General features: G+C 42.3%; 1 protein-coding gene across 1 annotated transcript in view; it reads right to left on the bottom strand.

The window, feature by feature from the left end:
* The window catches only part of DIAPH2 (diaphanous related formin 2), a 184,671-nt gene extending 169,166 nt beyond the window's left edge, over nucleotides 1–15,505 (bottom strand). Inside the window, exons 1-2 of the mRNA XM_058848183.1 lie at nucleotides 15,255–15,505; nucleotides 81–113 (exon numbers count right to left, since the gene is read on the bottom strand). Of these exons, the coding sequence (XP_058704166.1) occupies nucleotides 81–113; nucleotides 15,255–15,371 (150 nt within the window). The 5' untranslated portion in view covers nucleotides 15,372–15,505. The remainder of the gene's footprint in view (nucleotides 1–80; nucleotides 114–15,254) is intronic.
* Between the last annotated feature and the right edge of the window lie 6,649 nt (nucleotides 15,506–22,154).

Genomic DNA, 22,154 nt, shown 5'->3' with positions numbered 1-22,154 from the left:
TTATTTTGTCCACAACATGGAGTAAAGTAGCATGCAGCGTGGAGTTACCATTGCAAATTAAGATGCTACAAAGACCTTACCACATCATCTGCCAAAGTTTTTATTTGAATATTCTATTAAAAAAACAAACAAAAAACAACACACACAAATCAAAGAAAAAAAGACAGTGTTACCTACTGCTTAAGAATAAAGAAATCTATTTCATGTATTTGAATATTGAAAAAACATTTGAAATGTCACTGAGTGCTCTGAGGCAAATGGAACCTGCTGCCTTTCCTGTGCAAATGCAGGATTGCATCCCATTGCATCCCATCCTCTGAGGATGCAATCCATGAAGCTGGAGCCTGCAGTGCTCCAGCACCCCCAGCACTGCACCAAGGAGCAGCCAGGTCTCTCTGCAGGGTTTCCAAAACAAACACGGACTCCTGGACTCCCGAGTGCGTCAGCAGAGCCACGGGGCTCTGAGCTCAGAGCTGAGCCCTGCCCAGGCTCTTCCCTGTGCCCAGACTTGTGCAGCCTTGTGCCAAGTGCTCCTGGACACTGAGTCATGGCAGTCTGCAGATGAACTGGCCCAAGTCCATGCACTGATGAGGCACAAACCACTCTCCCTCCCTTTTGCCTCGTCACTTCTTCCTAAGCAGGAAAACCCTTCTGACAACAATCACCAATGTTACATTTTTATTCGTGGCCAAAAAAGCCACCCACATGGCACACCAGTATCAACAATCATCATCAAGGAAGCGTTTGGTTTGTGAACTTTGCTCAATTGACAAAAAGCAGTCACGAATAGGAGGAGTTAAGGGCTAGAACTCCTGGGGGGACAGAATTTGAGAAGCATTCACAAGTCCATGGGACAGCAGAGAGGACTGAGCCTGACTCATGGGTCAGTCCCTGCACAGCCACTTGCTCTCTCCCAGCAGGACCATGCAGCCAATCAGAAGCACAAAAGCAATAAAAACTTGATGGTTGAGCTCTAAAGACAATGTAATAACTGATGGGGAAAAAAGAGAAACAAATAAAGCCAGCAGGCCAATGCCTACCCAGCTTCTGAGCACCTGATGATTTGGAAAAAACTCCTCCCCCCAACCCTGCTGCCCTGCCTTTACTGCCCAGCACGATGTGACACATTTTGGGATCTTTGGTCACTGGGGATGAGCTGTCCTGGCTGTCCCCACCTCCAGACCACCCAGCCCGCTCCTGGTGGGAGCTCACAAGCAGCAGAAGCCCTGGGGACTGGGAAGGGCTGGTCAGCAGAAGCTGAAGCACCGGGGTTCTCTCTGCCAATGCTGTTTTGGTGACAAATCCAGGACACAGCACTGGATGAGCTGCTCTGCACAAACCCCACCTGAGCCTAAGCCAGTACAGACACCTGCACATCCAGATGTTGACACCAACCTTTCATCTACTAAATCACATCTCAACATCCTTCCTTACACCTCTGCTGTGCTCTCCTCTCCTGGACTTAGTTCTGGTTTCAGGATGATAAATGCCATACTAAGATGTTCACTTACCACTGTCCTAAATAAACCTCTTAATTGAGATTACAGACAAAAATGAAGTAAAGCCTAACCCTGTTTTTAACCCAGAGACAGCCAGGCAAGAAGTCCTGAAACTCCATATGCATTTTAGGAGCTCCTTGTATGAGAATTTTTTTTTCCCTTCTCATTTAAGCACTGTCAATCTCTGCCAGAAGCTGGAACAGGATCATCTACCCCATCTCTACACTTTTATTGCTTTTGTCACTCAAACTCCTCTGGGCAAAACACAGAATACTAAAACAAGATAGCATGCTGCATTTTTTCAGACCCTGCAAGCACTCTTCCCAGATATCCTCATGGTGCACAAACTCCACTGCTGCCAGCAGCCACTCGAGATAAGCAGCACATTTAACAGGTAAGAGAGACACTGCAAGTAGCTGGAGGCAAAGCCAAGGCAGTTCTGTACCTGCAGATCCTCACACGGTTTTGACAATCTCTTGTACTAACAAAGAAATTGCACTTCCAGGCTGATTTCAGAACATAACCCAAAAGCAGTTTACCTCCCTAGAAGGAAATTTAAGATATTGCTGATTTTGTAGTCCTCTGGCATTATTCTTTCAGCCATCTATGAGACAACCTGAGCAACACAAGACAGAAAAATCTACACCTTCCTGACTTCATAAACACACTGAGTCCCTGTTTGCAGGAGCAGCCCAAGAGAAAAGGCTTCACAAAAATCTCCAAGGAAACATTTGCAGATAAGGGATAACAAATTAACATTTCCATGTATAAACACATATACAATTTAAGACAGCTATAGATCATCTCTCTGCCTGAACAACACAAAGCACAAAATTTCTTCAGCATCTATACCAAAGAATTATTTCCTACTGGTTGACTTAGTTCTTAAGTGATAGAGTGTCTTCCTCACAGCACAGCCTTTCCAGGCTATCAATTGTTAATATCATTTTCTATTCACTCTTCCCAGTTTTAATTTACTCTGTGTATCTCTCATAAGTACAGACAGATCATGACAGTAAAGCACACAAAAATAATAGCATATTCTAATGCAACTGCACCAGACAATTCTTTTATCTCAAAAGGTCTCAGCCAAGTTAATATTCAGAGTAATTGAAATCTTGCACATGAAAACAGTAGAAAGATATTCACAGATCACTACATTTCTTGATGCAGAAAGCATTGCTTCTTCATGCAAACAATGCAGGCTACAGCAGCAGCAGTATCATATTCACAGAACTAAATTACTTGAGGTGATTGCATCAACTTTTAATACAAAACTCACAGCAAGTCTACTTTTTCATACATTTTTCTAACTTGTGTTATTATAAAGCCTTTCAAATCCCTTAAGCTGGCCGTGAGCTGCAAACTGAGGTGAATTTACATGGATTGATTATATTCCAGTATTACTTGGCCATGTCCTTTACTGTTATGCTCAGGAATCTCCCTGTCACCACAAAAAGCAAACCAGCAGTAACTCCCAGATCACACACTCAGGATGAACAGGGACCAGCTCGGTCACTTCTAAACTGATTTTCACTCCACTGCCCAGGCAGATCCTGCTGTGCTGGGACACCCAATTTCTGCCCACAGGCTGCAAGCTCAAGGAGCAGCTCCCAGCAAAGCTCGAGTTCCAGGGGTAACAATCAGGAACTCGACCTTCTCTTAACTTGCAGGTTTTGTCTTTTGTTTTAAACTGAGCTGGTATTGCCATTTTCTAACATTTACCTCAACGCCTGCAGAAGCCGTGGTAAAGCTCCACTCAAGGAGAGCTTTTCAAACACAACCAGGAGAGGAATAACTCCCAATATGAGCACCTGAACCAAGGCAGCTTAAAGGGACAAAGCCCAAACTGGATAATTGCTCAAGTACAAAAAGTCGTCTGCATCTTGAATTTAGGTCTTAGTCACAAAATAGAATTCACTCCTACAACCTCTGTTCTTCAGCTCAGAGAATGAATAATGTTCCCATTAGACAATTTAACCATCTGTTAACATATTCAGTTTTGCAATTAAATCTAAAAAGGCACCTAGGAAATTGGGAAAAGGTACCCAAGTCATAAAAGCTGAGGTGCAGAAACCAGGACTACACACTCATTTAGGGCTTTCAAGATCTTTACTCATGATGAAGTACATCTGACATTTTGTGAATTGTATTTTTACTAATTTTATTACTAATGTTTGCTTGAGCATAATATTTTTCACACTTCAAGGAGCATTCACCATGCTTTCAGAAAAACCTTGAAATGACTGTTGGAATCCATCTGCTTTCTCAAAAACACTTGAATTGAGCAATACCAATAGTTTTGTTACTATTGTTGTACATTTCCATTTGGTCTATATGACACCATATGGAAAAAATCTTGTTTGCCTTGCAGCTGCTTGCTTCACAAACTCCTTGAATATGCATTCTTCAATTTTTTAAATTAAGGCTTAACCTGGAGCCTGCACATGGAGGGAAACATGGGCTGCCAAAATGCAGATGGAGAGCTGCTGGCACCCCTGAGCCAGGGCTGTCCCAGGGCAGGATGGCACCACCTCCCAGAGGAAGCTGCCAGCTTTGCCCAATTTCTCCACGTTTTCCCCCAGGAGAATGACCATCCACAAATGAGCAATACCCCAGAAATAAGTCTGACAATTCCTCATGCTAAATAAAGCCTGAGGGTCACCCAGGCTGGTGCATCATTAACAGCAGAGGGTACAGATTCTTTAATGGCCTGCTGGGAGATGCCTCAGCACTGCTCCCAAACAGAACAGGAGAGAACACATGCCAGAGGCAGGGGAATCATACCAGACACCCCTGACAAATACCAAGAGCAGAGGTTTTATGAAAGAGTAAATTAATTCAGAAATTTAAAAAAAAATAAATCACTGTAAAAAAAAGTCAATTTCATCAGCTTTGGAACTGAAGATACAAAAGGAGTTGAGGAAGACATCAGAAGTAACTTTTTGTTTATATACATAATTTGAAGCTCAAAGTGCCATGGCTGTTTTCATAAGTCGGTTTCTGACAATGGTTCTTGGTACTCATTGATAAGTAAGCTTTAAAAAACAGAAGGAAATTATAAGTTTTTTCCAAAAGCTGCAGTTCCTTGTCAGTCCAAGCCAACAAAATTGCTGGGTGTGAGACACAGGGCAAGGGTGGCAGCAGGACAGTCAGATCAGGTGAGACAGCTGCAGGAACATCTGCCAGGGCAGAGGCAAATTAACGAAGTTCTGGCATTTTCCAGAGCCACAGCTGCAATCCAAACATTTCCCATTGAGTGTCCACAGTGAGGAGATGAGAAGAGGGGTGAGCCTGGCAGCCCAGGGGTCCCAGCCCTGCTGTAACACGGCTGCTGAGCTCCCCATGGCACAGGCAGGCTCCAGCTCCTGCTCCCATCCCTGCGGATCCTGCAGGGATCGCTTGGAGCATCTCCAACGAGCCAGGTGAGACAGTGCAGCACGATTTTCATCAGAGACAGCAGGATTTGCATTACAGGAAAACACAGCCTCTCCTCAGAATGCTCTACAGCTCTTACATGCCTCAGTTCAAACTATCAAATGTGCTGTTCAAACTTTTGCAAATTCGACTTTGGAAATAGCCAAGTTGCTTTCCTGTAAAGTGTTCCTGGCAAAACCACGCTCAGCACTGGATCTCTGCTGCTTGCTTTTCAAAAGTGTGGTTGACTTGAGCTTTGAGCTTTTAGGGAACATAGCTTTTGTTTTTTTGCTATAATATTATTGTGAAGTGCTTCTGAACAGTTAAACTGGAAGAACTATGCCAAAACAATTCCTGACAGTCAGTAAGTGCAGACTTGATCTCAATTTTCTGCTTCGATACAAGCAGTGGGATTGAGCTCTTTGCTTCCATCCTGGTGGCAGCACAAAGCAGTTTTGCTGGATGGCAATACTTGATGTGCACTGAATTGCTGCTCATCTTCTGCCCCTGCTCCTGGCTCTCCTGAGCTTTTCATTCTGACACACAGGGGAGCTGCTGGGATCAAGTGAGAGCTGCTCTACAGCTCTGAGTTTGGCCAATGAAGAGCAGTGAGAACAGGACTCCTTTTATGCCTCACTTGCTCAAGAGACACCTTTTTCATTGTGAATATGAAGAACAAGATTCACCTTTGCTCCAGCTGAACTGCAATCTTAGATTTTACCCTTTTAACAACAATCACACTTTGAACCTGGAATTAATCTTTTGTTGTAACCTAAATGTTTTCTCTCAAGAGGAGCAACTTGACAGAGTTAGTTTGAAATTACCTTAAAAAATGAAGCAGAAACTGCTTTGAGAAATTACCTCACTTTTTTTTTCATTTCTGCTTCCTCTGTGACAGTGAATGCAAGGATAATCCAACATCCCTGCCCAGGGAGAGGCTCTGGTTCTGTCAGCTTCTCTTGCTGTTCTGTGCAGAGATAGATTTGGTAAGATTCTTTTGCTGCACGCTGGTGGCTGTGTAGAACACCTCTTGCTCTTGTGGGTGCAGCAAACACTGAAATAAGTGTCAGACTCCATTTGGATTTCCCTACAAAACCATTTGAGACGTTCCTTGTAAGTAGAATATACTGCCTTTGATAGACTTGGAGAAAGTGAGAACATGTGTAGCTGCTTTGTTTGGGTTGTTTTGGAAGTAGTAAGAAAATCCAACCGACCAAAACACAGCCCACAAACAAACTGGCAGCAGAAGGGATGCAGTGAGCCAAAGGAGCTGGAATTCCTTGTCAAGACCATTCATTTTGTCTGTACTCTTGGAACATGGAATTTGGAACATGGTCACAGGGATCATGTCAACAACTTCTTAGAATAATGTTGCCTGTCTTCCAAGACAGAGCTACAGTAAAGAGCAAGCACTTCACCACAGCAGTATTTGATCCTTACATTACAACAAGTTGATGGTAAAGTCATTTTTTTCTCCCTTAATAATAAATGATGTGATACTAAAACTTGGAAAAATGAGTAGTGCTGCTGTCATAGCAGGGAACTCTGGCTTCTCCTCAAAGAGCTGAAAATCAAGGTTGAATAATTTCCACAGGCATGGACCCTAAAGTAACTCAGTAAGCAAAGAACATGGGGTTAAACAATGTACAGATGCTGTGTCACACACAAGGTCCTTCTGTTCTTTTCCCTATTCTTTCCTGTTTATAACAGCATCCTTGAAAGATTATTTGTCCTTTGGGGAAGTAGGAAATGAAGCACCATGTGAACAGGCAGGAATTACACTGTATTTAATAATGAGGAATCCCATGGTATCATTTGACTTCAGTACAGGTGACAGTCCCTATTAAGGAGGAATTCAGGACAATTAGAGAAACTTGTCATAGATTATGGAGAAACTCTAATTTACTGATAAAGGAGATATGCAAAAAAAATGATGGTTTATCTTAGTATTGAAGAGTTAAATGTGCTTTGGCTACCCCAGAACACTCACATGAATTTTATAAAGGTTTTTCACAAAACAATTCTTTTGAAATAGCAAATATTAACTGATGGGATTACTGCTTATCTTAGAAGTCATTCAGGAATTATTCTGAATCACAGAAGACTATAAACTAATCTTAATGGATTTAGGAAGCCTGTCCTATCCACCCAAGCTTTGTACGAAGTTCAAATAAGAATGCATATTAAAAATGCAAATTGTGTTTCTGGTTTACAAGCAGAAAGCAAAACCTTCTGCTGCACTGGTTACCTTTCTAGTCTGGGAAGATCACCATGCTACAATAAACTGGAAGATGAAAAAATTCACTGCTGTAAAATGTACCTCAGTGTGTACAAAATGAGACAGCAAAGCTGCTGCAGCTCCCTAAGAGGGGCAGAGCCAGCCTGAAGGATCGCAGGAGGCTGAGTTTGTGTCAGCTCTGGAACTCGGCCATCTAACCTGGGGTTACCCTTGGAGTTCCAGCCTTTGTGCTCAAACCTTTTATTTCTCATTTACACACTAAAAGTGGCTGGCACAAAAATGAAAACATGCCAGTGCATACACCAGTGTATATTCCCAGCCTGATGTGCTGCTGCCTTCTTTCTTCTTTATGGAAATTCTTACCTGTTCTAATACAACTGGGACATACAACCACTTCAATTCTTCATAACTGCCAAGCTCTCGTCTACTCATGTACTCACACAATTACAAATGCAAACATCCAGCACAGCTCCCATTATGAAACCAAAGTATTGCAGAAGTTACTCCAATTTAATAGACAAAAATAATTCACAGCAAGAGAAAGAACATGAAGAACCAAAATGTAGACAAGAAAGCAGAAAACTTTATACTGCATGAGAATTAGCAGCTTGTATTCTGTTATTAGGAGCTAGAATCTAATGAATCTCATGTTGGCTTTGTATTTGCTCCTGACAAAGCTGCACTCATTAAAAAACACTAAACCACAGGCATCCTTAGAGGTCATTATAACAACCATCATTAGTTCCTACCATATTAAAAAGGAGTAATGAAGTGCAGAACTAACATTTTTCCTGACCAAAGTACTTATTTTGCCTTGTTCCACCATCCCTGAGAGCCCAAACTGAATTTACACAGAGCCACTTGTGAACATGAAACCAACTGATTGTGACAAGAAGGTGTCCATGGGGACATGGAAGGTCTCAGGTTATTTCCTCCCATTTTCATGCCTACACACGCAGCATGGTGCAGTTTGTTTATGTGACCCCAGCCAGGACAAAGTTGTTAATGTTTGACCAGCTAATCCCTAAACAAAGAATTGTGTCCCTCAAACCAACCTGCACCCACCAATCCTGCAATTCTCTCGGCCTAAAATTACAGCTCCTGCTCTTCTGGCTGTAGAACAACAGTCCTGCAGCACCAGGGGCTGGGATTCTACAGCACTATTCCCCAAATACTTGAAAATTATTATTTAAAAACTTCTAAACTGTGAGGTAGCAGCACTCAAAGTTCCACAATCCTCAAGCAAGTTCTTCTGTATTTATTCTCACTCAAAAGGACAAACTAAATATGTTAATGGGGTCTGGTTATAAAAAGAAAAGTTCCTATTTCTACTATAAGCAGGGCAGCAGTGTGTTAATGCATACATATTTACACACACACAAAAATCACTAAGCAGTACAAGGCAAAACTTTTTCCAGTAACATTGTTTTTCATTAGTCACTTTTACACTAACATTTTCCACCTTCAAAACAAGTTTAAACTGTTATAAATAAATATTTTTAGTAGCACTATGCAAAGAACACTTGCAGGCAGCAGACACATCAGACATTCACCATATTGATTATTTTCTCCAATGATTTTCTCTGAGGATCACTCAAAGGAAGGGAACCCAACCAGAAAGCTGCCTGCCCTGTTCTCACTCTCCCAAGAGTTCTCTGTTTAAGCAGGAGGAGCCTGTAACCATTAGAACTCCTCAGAACATTTCTGCCTTACACAACTCACAAGGTGTGGTGACTTTACACAACACCTTCAGGCCAAATATTACCACACCCAGGTAAGCTAAAAACCTCCAGGAGCTGTATCAAACCATAAAATTCCCATGTGTGCATTGTTCCAGAATTGAACTGTCAAGGTATTTCTCCATTTCTATAAATCAGAAGAGCCCATGATTTAGACACAATGATATTGTATGTTATAATATCATTTCATTGTCACAGCAGAGCCTTCTCAGATCTGTGAACATCACACCATGTCCAGCTCAAGAGCTGTCCTGAGAAGAGGGCTGAAAAGCAGACAATTTCATGGAAGTGGTGGATGAACTTCAGGCAAATTCATCCAATAGGAGGAATTATGATGTGCCACAACTCCAGTTTAATCAAAGCAGAGCAAATAGTAAAGGAGTGGCTCTGACAGGTTCTTGTTTGTCCCACTGCCACACCAAACTTGTGCCAGGAGAGCACCAAAGCCCATCCTGCTCCCTAAACCCCTTTCTCCCACACAATTAATTGTTACCAGCTGTAACATTGTCTTGCAGGCTGTGTTAGTGTTACCTCTGCACACAACGTTCCTCCTACACTCGCAAGTGGGAATCCTTGAGGTGCTCACTCCACCACTACTGCAGCAAAAAGCCACTTCATGCACAAGACTTAAAAATCAGTTTGATACCAAACCAATACACAAATTTTAAGACAAGTAAGTTTTGCCTACCTGGAGCTTTATCAATTGTTACTACACAAATACTAAAGGTTTTTCAATTGTTAATCTCTCAAAATTATCTGCTCTATCACCACAGCCAATTTTAAGAAAAAAAACCCTTATTTCCTCCTAAACAAAGTTACTGCATTATTTAAAAAAAAAACAAAACTGAATGTAAGGAATGATGATATACAATTTGAAAACAACTACATAGAACCATTTGTTTTAGTAACTTCCTAACTTCTTGTGCATTCAGGTTGAACAAGTAAACAGATGAAGAACAAACTGAAAGCAACAGTTGCTCCAGCAGCAACCAACATTGCTCGTTGTACTCTGAATTTGGACAAGGATGAAAAGAATCAGAAGGATGTTATTACCCATTACTGCTTTATTGTTTACTTCTAGAGAACCACAAGTGATGCAGAAAATATCAAGTTATTTTATGACCAGCTGCAAGTTTTTAGGCAGATCTTGTCCTTCTGCAGGGTGACCAGCAATGCCAGTGTCACTGGGATTACAGAGAGTAACCTGGTGCTTGGACACCAGAATCAAAACCTGAGCACCTGGGTATTGAGCACTGTGCTGCCTCAAGTCTCAGAAAGCACCACTTCCATTTGCTGTGCACAGCTCTCACAGCTGCCTTTCCCTTGGCCTGGGTGGGATCTGCTTTGTTTGCAAAGCTTCCTGTCGTGTACAGAAGTGTTCTATGGTTTTGTCTTACCAGGACTAGCTCAGGAAGTTTAATTACCACAGATAGGCTTATCACTGTCTCTATCACCTCACTCACAGTGTCAATAGCAATTCCCATTAAAAGCCAAAGCATTTACCTAAACATCAGCACCAAGCATGTCCTACCCTCCCATGTCAGCAGCAGTGCCTGAGCAGAATAATTCTCATCATTAATCTAATAATTTAATCTCATTATTAATTCAGAAACTTCATAAGACATTACTTTTACTCTTCAGCAATGGTTGCACCCTAGATAACTTCACTTGCTGGAATATCCTGACTTGGATCTAATAAGACCAAGACTCTTTTAGAACACAAGCATTTTGGGGCACTTTTTGCTCAAGCATACACTTGAAACAAGAACTCTCTGCAGGCAGGCACAGATTTCACTCAGACACTATGATTTCAAATGTAAGACATCTGAGCTGATTGCCAAAAAATCTCTGCTCAACCTGACTCACAGCTCACCTATGCAGTACACAGATATCTAAAGAAGTCAGGTGAGAAGCACACAGCTTTTTTTGGTTTTTTGATGGGTCCTGCAGCACACAGTCTGCTCGACAGGGACTCATAGGCACAATTTAAATCACTCCATTCCTGCACTGATATGGGTGGTGCAACACAGCTGGGAAACCTCCCAAGCACACTCAGCTTACTTCTGTTTTAAAGAAACTTCATAAAAGCTTTTATCCCACTGTTTGATGCCAGGTTATGGCACATTAGTCAGAATGTTGAGTTCCTAGCTTTTGATTCATCTCAAAGCTCATGAGATTTAAAAGACTTCAGTGTTAAGCACAAACAATTTCTGCTTTCAAAACAAAATGTGAGATGCTCCTTGGGTGAATCACCAAATCCACTTGCTCTCCAATTAAAGGAAATCTCTCTTCCCCCTAACAATTTGTTTTGCAAGTTATACAACATCTTCCTCCTAATCTGATTTTAAAGGCCACATCACACTCAGAATAGAGCCCCTCTCAGTAAGTGGAGAATCCTGCACTGAACAGCTCCCAGCCAGAGCTGGAGGGGTACAGCAGTGTGTGTTAGCATGGCACTGCCCACCAGGCTCTCCTGCTAACCCTGAACTGACAGGAGCTATTAACCTGAATTAAAAACACCACCAAAAAACACTGGTCATGGTCATTTCCAGTGCTCTAACACTCCCAGAGCACCCCAAACCCTGTTCAGCACCTCTTGTCACATGCTGACTCACAGAACCACAGGTGTTTGAAAAGATCTCATCCTTTTCTCAATGCAGTTCAAACTTCTGCCCAAAAATCAGGATCACCCACCAAATTCATATCAGCATGCTAAAGACTCCATCCAGGCTCAGCACTTGGAAACCTCCAAGAACAGTGATTTCAGTGTCTCTGACCAACAAACACATCCTTTAAATTATCTTCCCTTTATGGTCTCATCTCCAGTGACCTCTCCTGCTCTTTTTTATGACCTCTGTCTCCCCTTTTTCTGCCATGAACTTCTGTAAAGTCTGACTTCAGCTCCTCAGCCAAAGAGATGCTGAACCTGCCATGCCCTTGGTAATCTACACCAGCTCTGGCAAACCAGAGCTGACACTCTCGAGCACTTCCCATTTCCTAGGTCCCTGACAGAATTATCTATTCCCCATGTGACTGAAGCATGGAGGAGACCAAAGAACATCTGAGTTAAGCATTAACCAGCAGAGGAATCCCAGCAATCTCCCTGACAACCTTAATTTAGTCTGTTTGGCCTAGCAGAACAGGCATGCTTTAAAATAAGCAAAACAAGCGTGTTGCCAAACCCAAGGAACTGCTCTCTGCCACCTCCTGCCAGCCTATTCTCAGGGCTGACGTGAGATCAGATGATTGTTTGCCAAAACAATTCAGATTTTTTCTGCCCATTTCACTGTAAACAAAAATGATGACAAAAATACCAGGCACTTATTCCAACCTCTAGTCCTTAAGCCATCAAAAAATGAGGAAAAAAAACCTTTAAAACACCAACCCAGAGCTCCCTCAGATCAGTTATGAGTTCAGGTGCTCATAATACTGACTTCAGTAAAATACTCCAGTTTACACAGTACTGCTATAAAAACAGGAACTAAATTCTCATTATGAGGTTCTGTCACATTCAACAAATTGTATGAAACCTGAACACCTCCCTCAATTACCTAAAGCAGAAAATAAATGAGTTAGTAGTTCTGATACAGCTCACCTTTCATTACTTGTGTGTGTACAAAGTCATCAATTGCCCTACAGAGAAATACTTCAAAGCATTGCTTTCCTTGCCAGCACAGATTCTCTCCCAACAGCCCAGTCCTACTTCCTGACAGTCAGGAAAAAGTGTCACTGATCAGGGGCAGCCCCTAAAACCCCACAAACAACCCACTGCACTTTGCAGGCCAAGCACCACTGCACACCTTTCAGATGAAGAGAGCAGGGAAAGCAAAACCTCCCACCTTTCTATTCTAGTTTCCCTTCCCTCAGGATAATGACTTCAGTTCCTAGCCCTCTGTCACCTAGAGCCATTTTTATCATATAAAAATCATTCCCCTGGACTTCTTCCCAAGGATTTGCCTAATTTCAGCTCCTGTGCCAGGAACCAAAAATACTTTCTCCTCTCTGTGTAGCTGCACAGCCTCTCCCACCAAGCCCTTGCTCAGCACTCCCCTGGATGTGTGAAATAAGTTCTGGGAAGAGGAACACTCAGAGCTCCCTGAATCCCACCCAGCACATGACAGAGCCCAGGTTGATTTATCTCTAACTCCACTGAAACTTGATGAATCCTAAGTTACAAAAATGACCCAAGAAAATCTCCACACCCAACTGTGAGGAACTCTGTAAAGGAACTCAGTGACATGCACAAACAGCGTGGCTTCTTTGCCACAAGCCCCAAAACACCTTTCTCTTACTTGCACAAGGCAGAGAACAGGGATGAGGTGCAAAAGTGCTCTCCCAGTGCCTGCAGACATTTCCAGCCTCAGCAGAACAACTCCTCATTCAAAATTAAAGCCAGAAGAATTCTGTAGGATTACTTTCCTGTATAATGGATGAGGCCTTTCCTTGATTACAGGCTTGTTCTTCCCTTACAACCCACGGCAATTGCTGATAAATCTGCCTGTCCAGTCACCCCAACTCAATTTAAAGCACACCCGACTCCCACTCCTTTTTCTCCCTCAAAAGTAAATCTCTGTTCATGTCAGGTTGATGAAGTATTTGTGTACCTCATGTCCAGAGTGAAAAAGCATGCCTTCCTGTTCAACCCCCTCACTCAATTATACCATCAAAGGCCAGTCACTTATCCCAGGGCAAAACTATTTTTCAGAATGCTCTGATTTGAGCAACATATCCCTGCTCTGATCCATGGTGCTGCTGGACTGTAATCATCCACCCCCTCAAGAAACAAAAGCATATTACTGTGAATGAAGTCAAATAATAACATAATGTTCTTTTTTTCCACTTATGGGAACAATGAAAGTTTATTCCAGGGATTCTAGAATAACAATAGGCCATGCAATAGAAATAGTCATCCTGTTCAATCCAATTTTGAGCTCATTTCACTTTGATTTTTCAGGTTGTGAGTTTCTATCAGAACAGAGTTCTTGTCTGCTAGAGCAAAATTAAAATTTATTTTCACAGCTTCCAATAGAAGCACTTCCCTGGGTGATTTTCAAATCAGTTCCCTGCAGGAATCCTCAGGCAGCCTTCTTAGCTACTTCAGCAGGAAGCTGTAAAGGTAATATAAACATACCCAACGGTGTTGTTTATACAAAGTTCACCCTACACAAGGAAACAAGAGTTTGTTTCCAATAACACCATGAAACAAAACAAGACACCATATTTGACAGTCTTTTGCCAAAATACACATGGTCACTCTTCATACAGGTGCACTTCAAGTCATTTGGGCTCCTGACTGTCATCCTCTGAAACAATTACAACTTTCAGTAACTTCCTATGCTTCAGTGCTATTTATTTACCAACTTTCCCATACTCTAACTTCATCTTCAGTGACAAAAACAAACAAACCCCCAAACAAACAACAAAAACCCAGACTGCAGTTGGCAGGCTGAGTACCTATAAGCTCTAAACTTCAATACTAACTTAGTTTCACCAGCATCTGGGAAAACCGTGGCAACAGGTGAAATCAAGTTTGTAACTAGTACTCTCTCCAAGGAGAAGACTCAGGAGTTTTAAAGGTCTGCTACACTGTTGCTCTTGGAAATACAACCAAGAACTGAGCTAAATGGGGTCGATTTCAACGCGTGAAAGTGACAAATGGAAACAATCGAAGGTGAACACTGGCACATGAGCTGGTTTTGCTTCTGCAACATTTATCAACTGTGGTGCAACCCAGTGATGCTGCCTTGAACCCCACCTGTATTTCGACTTAGCAGGTTTGGCAGCAAAAGAAATCAAAGAGCACAGCTGCAGCACACAAACTGCAATCCTAAAGGGGAGTTATGTACAAAAACAAAACAAAAAAAAAAAAAAAAAAAAAATAAACCACCCGGGTATTTATTAATTCTTTTCCCTTTAAGGGAGCCGTTCCATTGCTAAGCAGGTGGTTTGCATCACGGTCAGCAGCGTTCTGGATTGTTCACACAGAGCGAGCCGCACCCCGCGCTGTCACCGCGGCGGGGCCGGGGCTGCGGAGCAGCGCTGTTCCCATCCCTGTTCCTGTCCCCATCCCTGTCCCCGTCCCCATCCCCGTCCGAGCGTGTCAATCCCCACGGCCCGTGCTCCAGCGCCCACCCCCGCGGGCAGCGGCCCCGCGGCCCGGCCCTTCTGAGCGCTGCCTCTGCGAGGAGCCCCCCGAAACGCCCCCGGAACCCCGCCGGCTTTAAACGCCTTTAATCCCCGGAAAGGCTCCCCCGCCCCTGGCCGCGCACTCCCCGCTGGAGGCGCCGCATCCGCGCCCCCTCCTGCCGCTCCTGGTCCCCGAGCCCGGGCCGTTCCCCGCCCGCCCGGCAGCGCGCTCACCAGCTTGGGCTTGTTCCGGCTCTCCTCTTCCGCGGCGCGCCCGCCGCGCTTCGCGTTCATCCTGCCGGAGCCCAGCGCCTCCTCACCGCCCGCGCCCGGAGCCGCGTGTCCGTCCATGGCTCCGCGGGGCCGCCGCTGTGCTGTGCTGTACCGAGCCGAGCCGAGCGCTCACGGCCGCACCGGCCCCATGGGCCCCCCGCGCCCGCTCCGCCCGGGGCGGCTCCGCTGCTGCCCCGGCCCCGCCGCGCATGCGCACGGCCCGCCCGAGCCGCCGCGCCTGCGCGCGCCTGCGCAGGGCATGGCGGAGCCCTGAGGGGAGCGCGGAACGCCCCCGGCTCCCTGCCGGGATTTATGGCTGCGAGAGGCTCCGGGAGCGAGTTCTTCCCAGCCCTGCCATGGGCGGCGTCACCTTCCGCCGGCCCAGGTGTCCGCACGCCCCGTCTCACCTGGCCTTGGGCGTGCCCAGGGATGGGGCGGCCGCAGCTGTTCATAATCTGTGCTGAGGCCTCCCCGTGCTCACAGGGGATAATATCCTAATATCCTAATATCCAAATATCTCATCTAAACCTCCGCTCTTTCAGTGTGAACTCATTCCCCTGTGTCCTGTCACCGCGTGCTTTTGTAAATAGTCTTGCCCCGTCTTTGGTGAAAGTTGCGGGCGGGTTCTGGAAGGTCCCTTGGGCCCCCCAAAACTGTCTCTGTCTTCTCCAGGAGGAGCAATACCCGAAACATCCACCCGTGCCCTACAACAGCAAAAAATTGTTTAAACCGTTCCTGTGGATTCCAGAATCCCTTTGGCAGAGCCTCGCTGTGCAAACCGAAGGTCTCAGAATGCTCAGTATCAGCATGGACAGAGGGAAAATCACGGTTCGTGCCTGGTTAATAAAGGTGTCGTGTTGACAGATGTCTTTGTATCGATGTCATGGCTGTTTTTAAAAGAAAAAGACACATTTAGTGGTGGTATAGCTGAATCTGTGCTTGCTGAGTTATGTAGGGACAGCAGTCGTGAGCGCCTTCATGATCTGTTTTGGTGGGACAAGGGCAATCCTTTGGAGGCCACACTCAGATATAAATATATCCATTTGATATAAATATATCCCTTTGTTATAAATACATCCATTTATTGCCCTCTAGGAGAGAGCCAGCTCAGCACTGCTGCCACAGGGGGCTGTACTTTTGAACAGGGAAGCAGGACAGAATATCTGCTTTCAGATAGAATATCTGTGAATTTCTGCTCTCTGTATCTAATACATACAGATACATATTAGATACTATTTCACTGTATCTAATACATACAGTGATACAAAGCCTGAGATTCTGGGGGCTCTCTGCATTTCTTGTGACTCTCAGGCTTACCTGAGTACCAGGGGAAATATTTATCTTTAAAATCCAGCAATGAAAACCTGTTGATAAAGTCTGACAGTACCAGCTTTCAAATAAAATGACAGCTCTAAAACTGGCAGGGCTCTTAAAGTAGAGTCTTGGAAGCAGAAGTTATGAGGTTATAAAATAGGCCAGCTCTGTCTAGCTGCTCTGTTCTAAAATTTCCTTCGAGGTTCATCTCTTCATTCCTGTATAAATCTTCCTTTTTTTTTTCATTCTGTTGATTTTAACAATAATTATTTGGACATAGTTGATGATACCATCTTAACCATACCTAAGTTGGAATGATGAAATTAATAAAGTGATCATGAATTTAATCACTTGTTTGCAATGTCAGGCAATGTAATGTTATTTCCAACTACATCCATTTATAGTTTACAGGATCTCATTCTACAGCAATAGTTTAACAATGCTTAGTTAAAAAGAAATGCTCAAGTCTAATTTCTTCTTCTTTTCAATTAGCTCTTATGACCATTTTGCATTTTCTCTGCTGCCTCTATTTTTCTGTATTAAGCAGCACCCAAATCTGGAGCACAAAGTTCAGTCAGTCAGAGAAAACAGAATAATTTCCAACAGCCCGGCATCTCTATGCACAAATTTCAGAGTTTTAAAGCCAAATTCTGTAGCCCTGTTTGTTCAGCATAACTCTTAAATGCTCAAGAACTTTTTGTCCTCATTTTTTCTAAATTTGCCACAGTGCTGCTCACACTGCATTAGCCAAGTGTTCTTCAGTAAACCTTTACATTGAACTCACCTCTAAAATTCAGGAGCAGCTGGCACAACATGCCAAATATAATTTGTGGTTTGAGGGAAAGCAAGTGCACGTGTGAGAAATCGAGAAAATTGAGCAAATGTACGGTCAGGCCTTGAGTTAATTTAGTTTTGATGGAGTGAAACTTAGATCACATTCCTGATTTTAGCAAAACATAAAAAAACCTCATCTGAAGTCAGGTATGGGGACACCACACATCACTGAAAACACAGGAGATTTGTTGCTTTAGTGCTGGTACATTGTAATTTCTGTACCCTTGTCTGAGTGATGGAGAAAAGATGTGCAACCATCAGGCTGCAGCTGCATCATGTGATGAAAAGTCATCCCACAGCTGCTCTTAGTTCCCCTTCCTGCCTTTGCCTGCTCTCCTGGGACAGATGGCTGCTTGCTTAGCAGAGTTATGTCATTTTTTCAGCTCTGATTTACAAATGCTCTCCAAGTCTCCATTTGGGGTTTTCAGCTGTGGCTTAAAACTGTTTTTTGTGTTGTACAAAACATTGCTACAGGATTTGCTGGAAATCTGCTTTTGAAAAGCTTGCTATAGATCCAGTGTCATTAGATCCACTTCACAGCCTCCTCAGCAGAAGTTAAAGCCTGTGGTTTTCTTGTTGAAAATGGTTTTAGTCCTACTGCTGCATTGTAATGTTCTTCCCCCACCCCACTCCAGTTTCCAGGACTGAGAAGCAAATATTCTGTGTATGAACCAAGGACCTTTCTGACCATATCAACTCTGCAGGTAATTCCAAGCAAAAGGAGTGAAGAGAAATAATGTAGCTATCCCAGTTAGGAAAAATTTACATGGAAAAGCCCCACAACAGCAAAAGGAAACAAAGAAAAAACTCTCCAGAAAACCACAACTCTGCTTAAGGCAAGCAGACAAACCTCATTTTGGCAGACACTGCAATGCTGTGTTTTGGATCAACTCCGAGAGCAACAGTGTGGCCTGAGGGTGGAAACGAGCAGTTGTACAAACTGTTCTTAACTTGGCTTCATCTCTGAAACAAATGGATTTCAGAACTATTTATTACAAATATCATTTCACAACGCTGCAAACATGTAATCCAAAAAGCCACTGCTCTGTAGGTTTCATGTGGAATCTTAGTCCCAGTCAGTCACACAACCACAGCAGCTCACAGAGATCCCACAATTACCTGACAGCAAAATGATCAGACCCTGATAAGCACAAGGTATCCTGAGCATCCCCAAAATGTGCATTATTTTATATCTGAACTGATGAAATAATCCTTTGAGGATGACTGGCTAACCCAGAAGTGTGAGACCTTACAGCTCTGAACATTCTCCCTCTGAACAGACCAAAAGTTCAATCATGCAAGGTTTCAGAAGGCACTCACTCTGAATAAATTCAAAAAGGAAAATTATTCTGGATTTATGAGAATTCATAATTCAATGGCAGAGTTTCCATTTGCCAGAGAAAGCAGAGGCTTCTGCTTGAAAAATGCAGTTGACAGATCACCATAACAGCAAATTCAATTTTCAGTCCCTGGGAAATGTTCTGTTCTCCACATTTCTAGAATTGAAGAAGAAAGTTAACAGCGTTGTAGTCTTTGTTCTAACTGCACTGGAGGGAAAAAAAAAAGGAAGAAAAAAAGTAATTACTCTGTATGCTACCAGAAGAGAAAACACACAGTGTTTAACTCAACCACAAACAGGAAATATGTTGCTAAGTCACCCAGCAGTACATTCCCAGCTTTTCATCCAGAAATTCTATGTCATTAGCACAACCACTGTGCCACAGCAAACACACCACAACCCTTCCCCTGCTCCTGTTCAGCTGCAAGCTCTTCTCTCTTCTTCATCAGTGGCATCACTGCAGGCAGTTTTTGTTCTCCTTTTTGCAGTTTTAGTTGGAATCAATTTAAATGTAGGAATTTTAAAAAATTCCTGAATTTATCCTCAGAAGGAAATCAAGCTAAGCTTGTTTACAGTACATGACAATGTGGTAAATAAGAAGAAAAGCTTGGGGTTGAATAACTTATCTTAACAGGTGGGAAAATAGGATTAGAAGTATTAACTGCTGAGCAATTAAAATAAATGAAGAGTGTTAATTGCATATGAATACTCTTTATTGACAAAACTACCTCACTTTCTAAAAATATTTTCTTTGACTACGTAATAAATATTATTTATTTGCAAACTTAAATCCACATAAAATCCACTCACTGATAATTCCAAGAGTTATTTGTTTGCTAAAGCTTTATTTAATCTAAACCATAATTTCCTGGCTTTCTAGAGGCAATAATTGCCATTATAAATGTATATATATAACATTCTATAGTGTTTCTGTAAATGAAGCCACAAGAAGTTAGTATCACACATGTATAAAATTTATTACTGATTCCAAGGTACATTAAAACATCTTATATTAACCTTTCAGCAGTGACATTTCACATTACAATCATGCACAGTATCCCAAATGTTAATTAAAACCGTGGCTGATCCTGAACACTCCTTTAAATGGCTCAGGATGACACTTGGGCAAGGTTAATTCTCCATGGCTGCAGTTTGTTTTTAACCACAGCTCATTTATTGGCCTTTAAACTTTTCACTTCCAAGATAACTTACACGTTTTGCCTTGTAGGAAGGGGAAATTGAGTTTCCCACCTATTGTTTAGGAAAGATTTTGTGTTGAATATGTTAGAGAAGTAATTGTGCTTACAGCAAACCTCCAGTTCAACCTGCCTGAATCCAGCTCTGATTTAAAATCTGAAGCTGGATGGATTGCACCATTATTAAATGATACAGTCAAAATAGGAAATTTACTTGTGTCGAGGCACTTTTTTCATTAAACTAAATATTTCTTTAATCTGCAAAAAGTCATTAGAGATTTTAATTTACTCCAGGCCAGGGTCCCCTAATACTAATAATAATATTAATAATAATAATAATAATAATAATAATAATACTTAGGAAAAAACACATCAATACAGTTTTTAAGTTTATATTTTCCAAAGTGTTACTTCTCTGTTACAATTGAAGCAATGAACTGATTTAGGTGATTTGTGTTCTCACTCTTTTCTCCATTTTGACCACTCAGTCTGTAATTCTAGATCCCAACCAGCTTTATCTTCTCCAAAAGATTTTCTGCTTTCAGGTTTTAACAGAACAATAAGAAAATAGTTCTTGCTGCATTCATGCTTTTTAGAAACAAGGAATGTATAAAAAACAGCACAGGATTATTTCAAAGGACAGTGTAAAAAATATAAGAATTTTTTTGCTTGATTTGGATGTTTCTCACAAGAAAAACTAAACAAACTGCTGATAAATGAAGTAAAGATAATTAGTTAATAATTGATTCCCTTTTTTTCCCCCTTTACCTTTCAAGTATCCTATTCCATAGAATAATCAGAACTTTTTGCAGTAGTACTTCTATTTTTTTCCCCAACATTTTATATTCAGGACACAACTGCTCGGTGTGAATAAAACACATTTATGTCTCATAATACTTCATGACTTTTCTTCCAAGCCTGAAAGAACTGGAGATGATCTGTACAAAGAGAAAAAAAAAATGTTAACATTGCCACTAAACACTATATCCCAGTTTTTAAACATACAATTATTATTCCTCATATGTGCTACCCAGTTTTTTCCAGTACATCTTTTTGATTTAGAGTCAAATCCCAGCAGTGACTGTGGATTTAAATAGAATATTCAAGGTCTCAAGTATTCAAGGTAAAAGCTACTCATTTTTTTACTCTTTTTCTGTCATCTCTGGTGTTTCAGGCCCCCAGCACCTCTGTTTTGTCTGTCTCTGACAGTGCAATTCTGTCATTGTCTGCAGTTCTGCAGAAGGAAACTGAAAAGCTGTTCCTTCCCACTGGGACTTTTCTTTTTCCCCTTTGAGGGCTCCTGGAGGGTTTTTCTCTCTGTTCTGCACATCTCCCCACAGCCCCTTGGCTCAGTTCACAGCTCCTCTTGCTGTGGGATCTTCCCCAAATTGTTGAGGAAATATCTTTTGATGTTCCTACCTCACAGCACAATTTACTTCTCAACCATGACTGAGCAATCAAAATAAACTCCTTTTATTTACTACAAGGCTTCCCTTGACCACATTCAGCACTTTCTATGTGTCCTGTCTTTGTACATCTTCACAGCTTTTCACAAAAACAAAATAACACAGCCATTCTCTTAATAAACCACATTTCTATAGCTGCCCAGGGCTGCTCAGAGCATGACAAAACCAAATTGGGTGTTTAATGATCAGGCTGGGAACTTTCCTACTTTGTTTATTTTTTCTACAAAGAAAGCTCTATCACAGTGTTTATATTTTCTGTACATGATACAAACCCCTAACAAATAAGAATTCTATGGTGCAGGGGATGAATAATTATCAGTGGAGTAGTTTGAAATGTCTCTCTCCATAGCCCGTACTTCAACCAGCAGATTTCTGGGTGGAAATAAAGTTCATTTTCGTGGAAATAATGCACATGGTGAAGGCATTAGTAATGCTAATGAAGAGCTTCCAGGCAGATGGACAAAAATAGGCCTGATTAAAGCTAAAGATCATGTTAAGAAATCTTTGTTCAAGTTGTTCAATGGAAGAATACGATAAAAACTTGTGGAGTGTTCATCCGTGGTCATTGCCTGTTGAGGATATTAATAACAGTTTCACCTACAAGATAGAGATGGATTTTTATTTTGCATTTGTTCTGCCCTTGTGGGTAGCACTTATCATTTATTGGTGGTGGATGGAGAGGCTTCCATGGCCACATCTGCACCAGAGGTTT

Source organism: Poecile atricapillus, chromosome 12, assembly GCF_030490865.1.
Source record: "Poecile atricapillus isolate bPoeAtr1 chromosome 12, bPoeAtr1.hap1, whole genome shotgun sequence".
NCBI lineage: Eukaryota > Metazoa > Chordata > Aves > Passeriformes > Paridae > Poecile > Poecile atricapillus.
The sequence above is the reverse complement of the archived record's forward strand: the minus strand, read 5'-3'. Positions and strand labels throughout refer to the sequence as shown.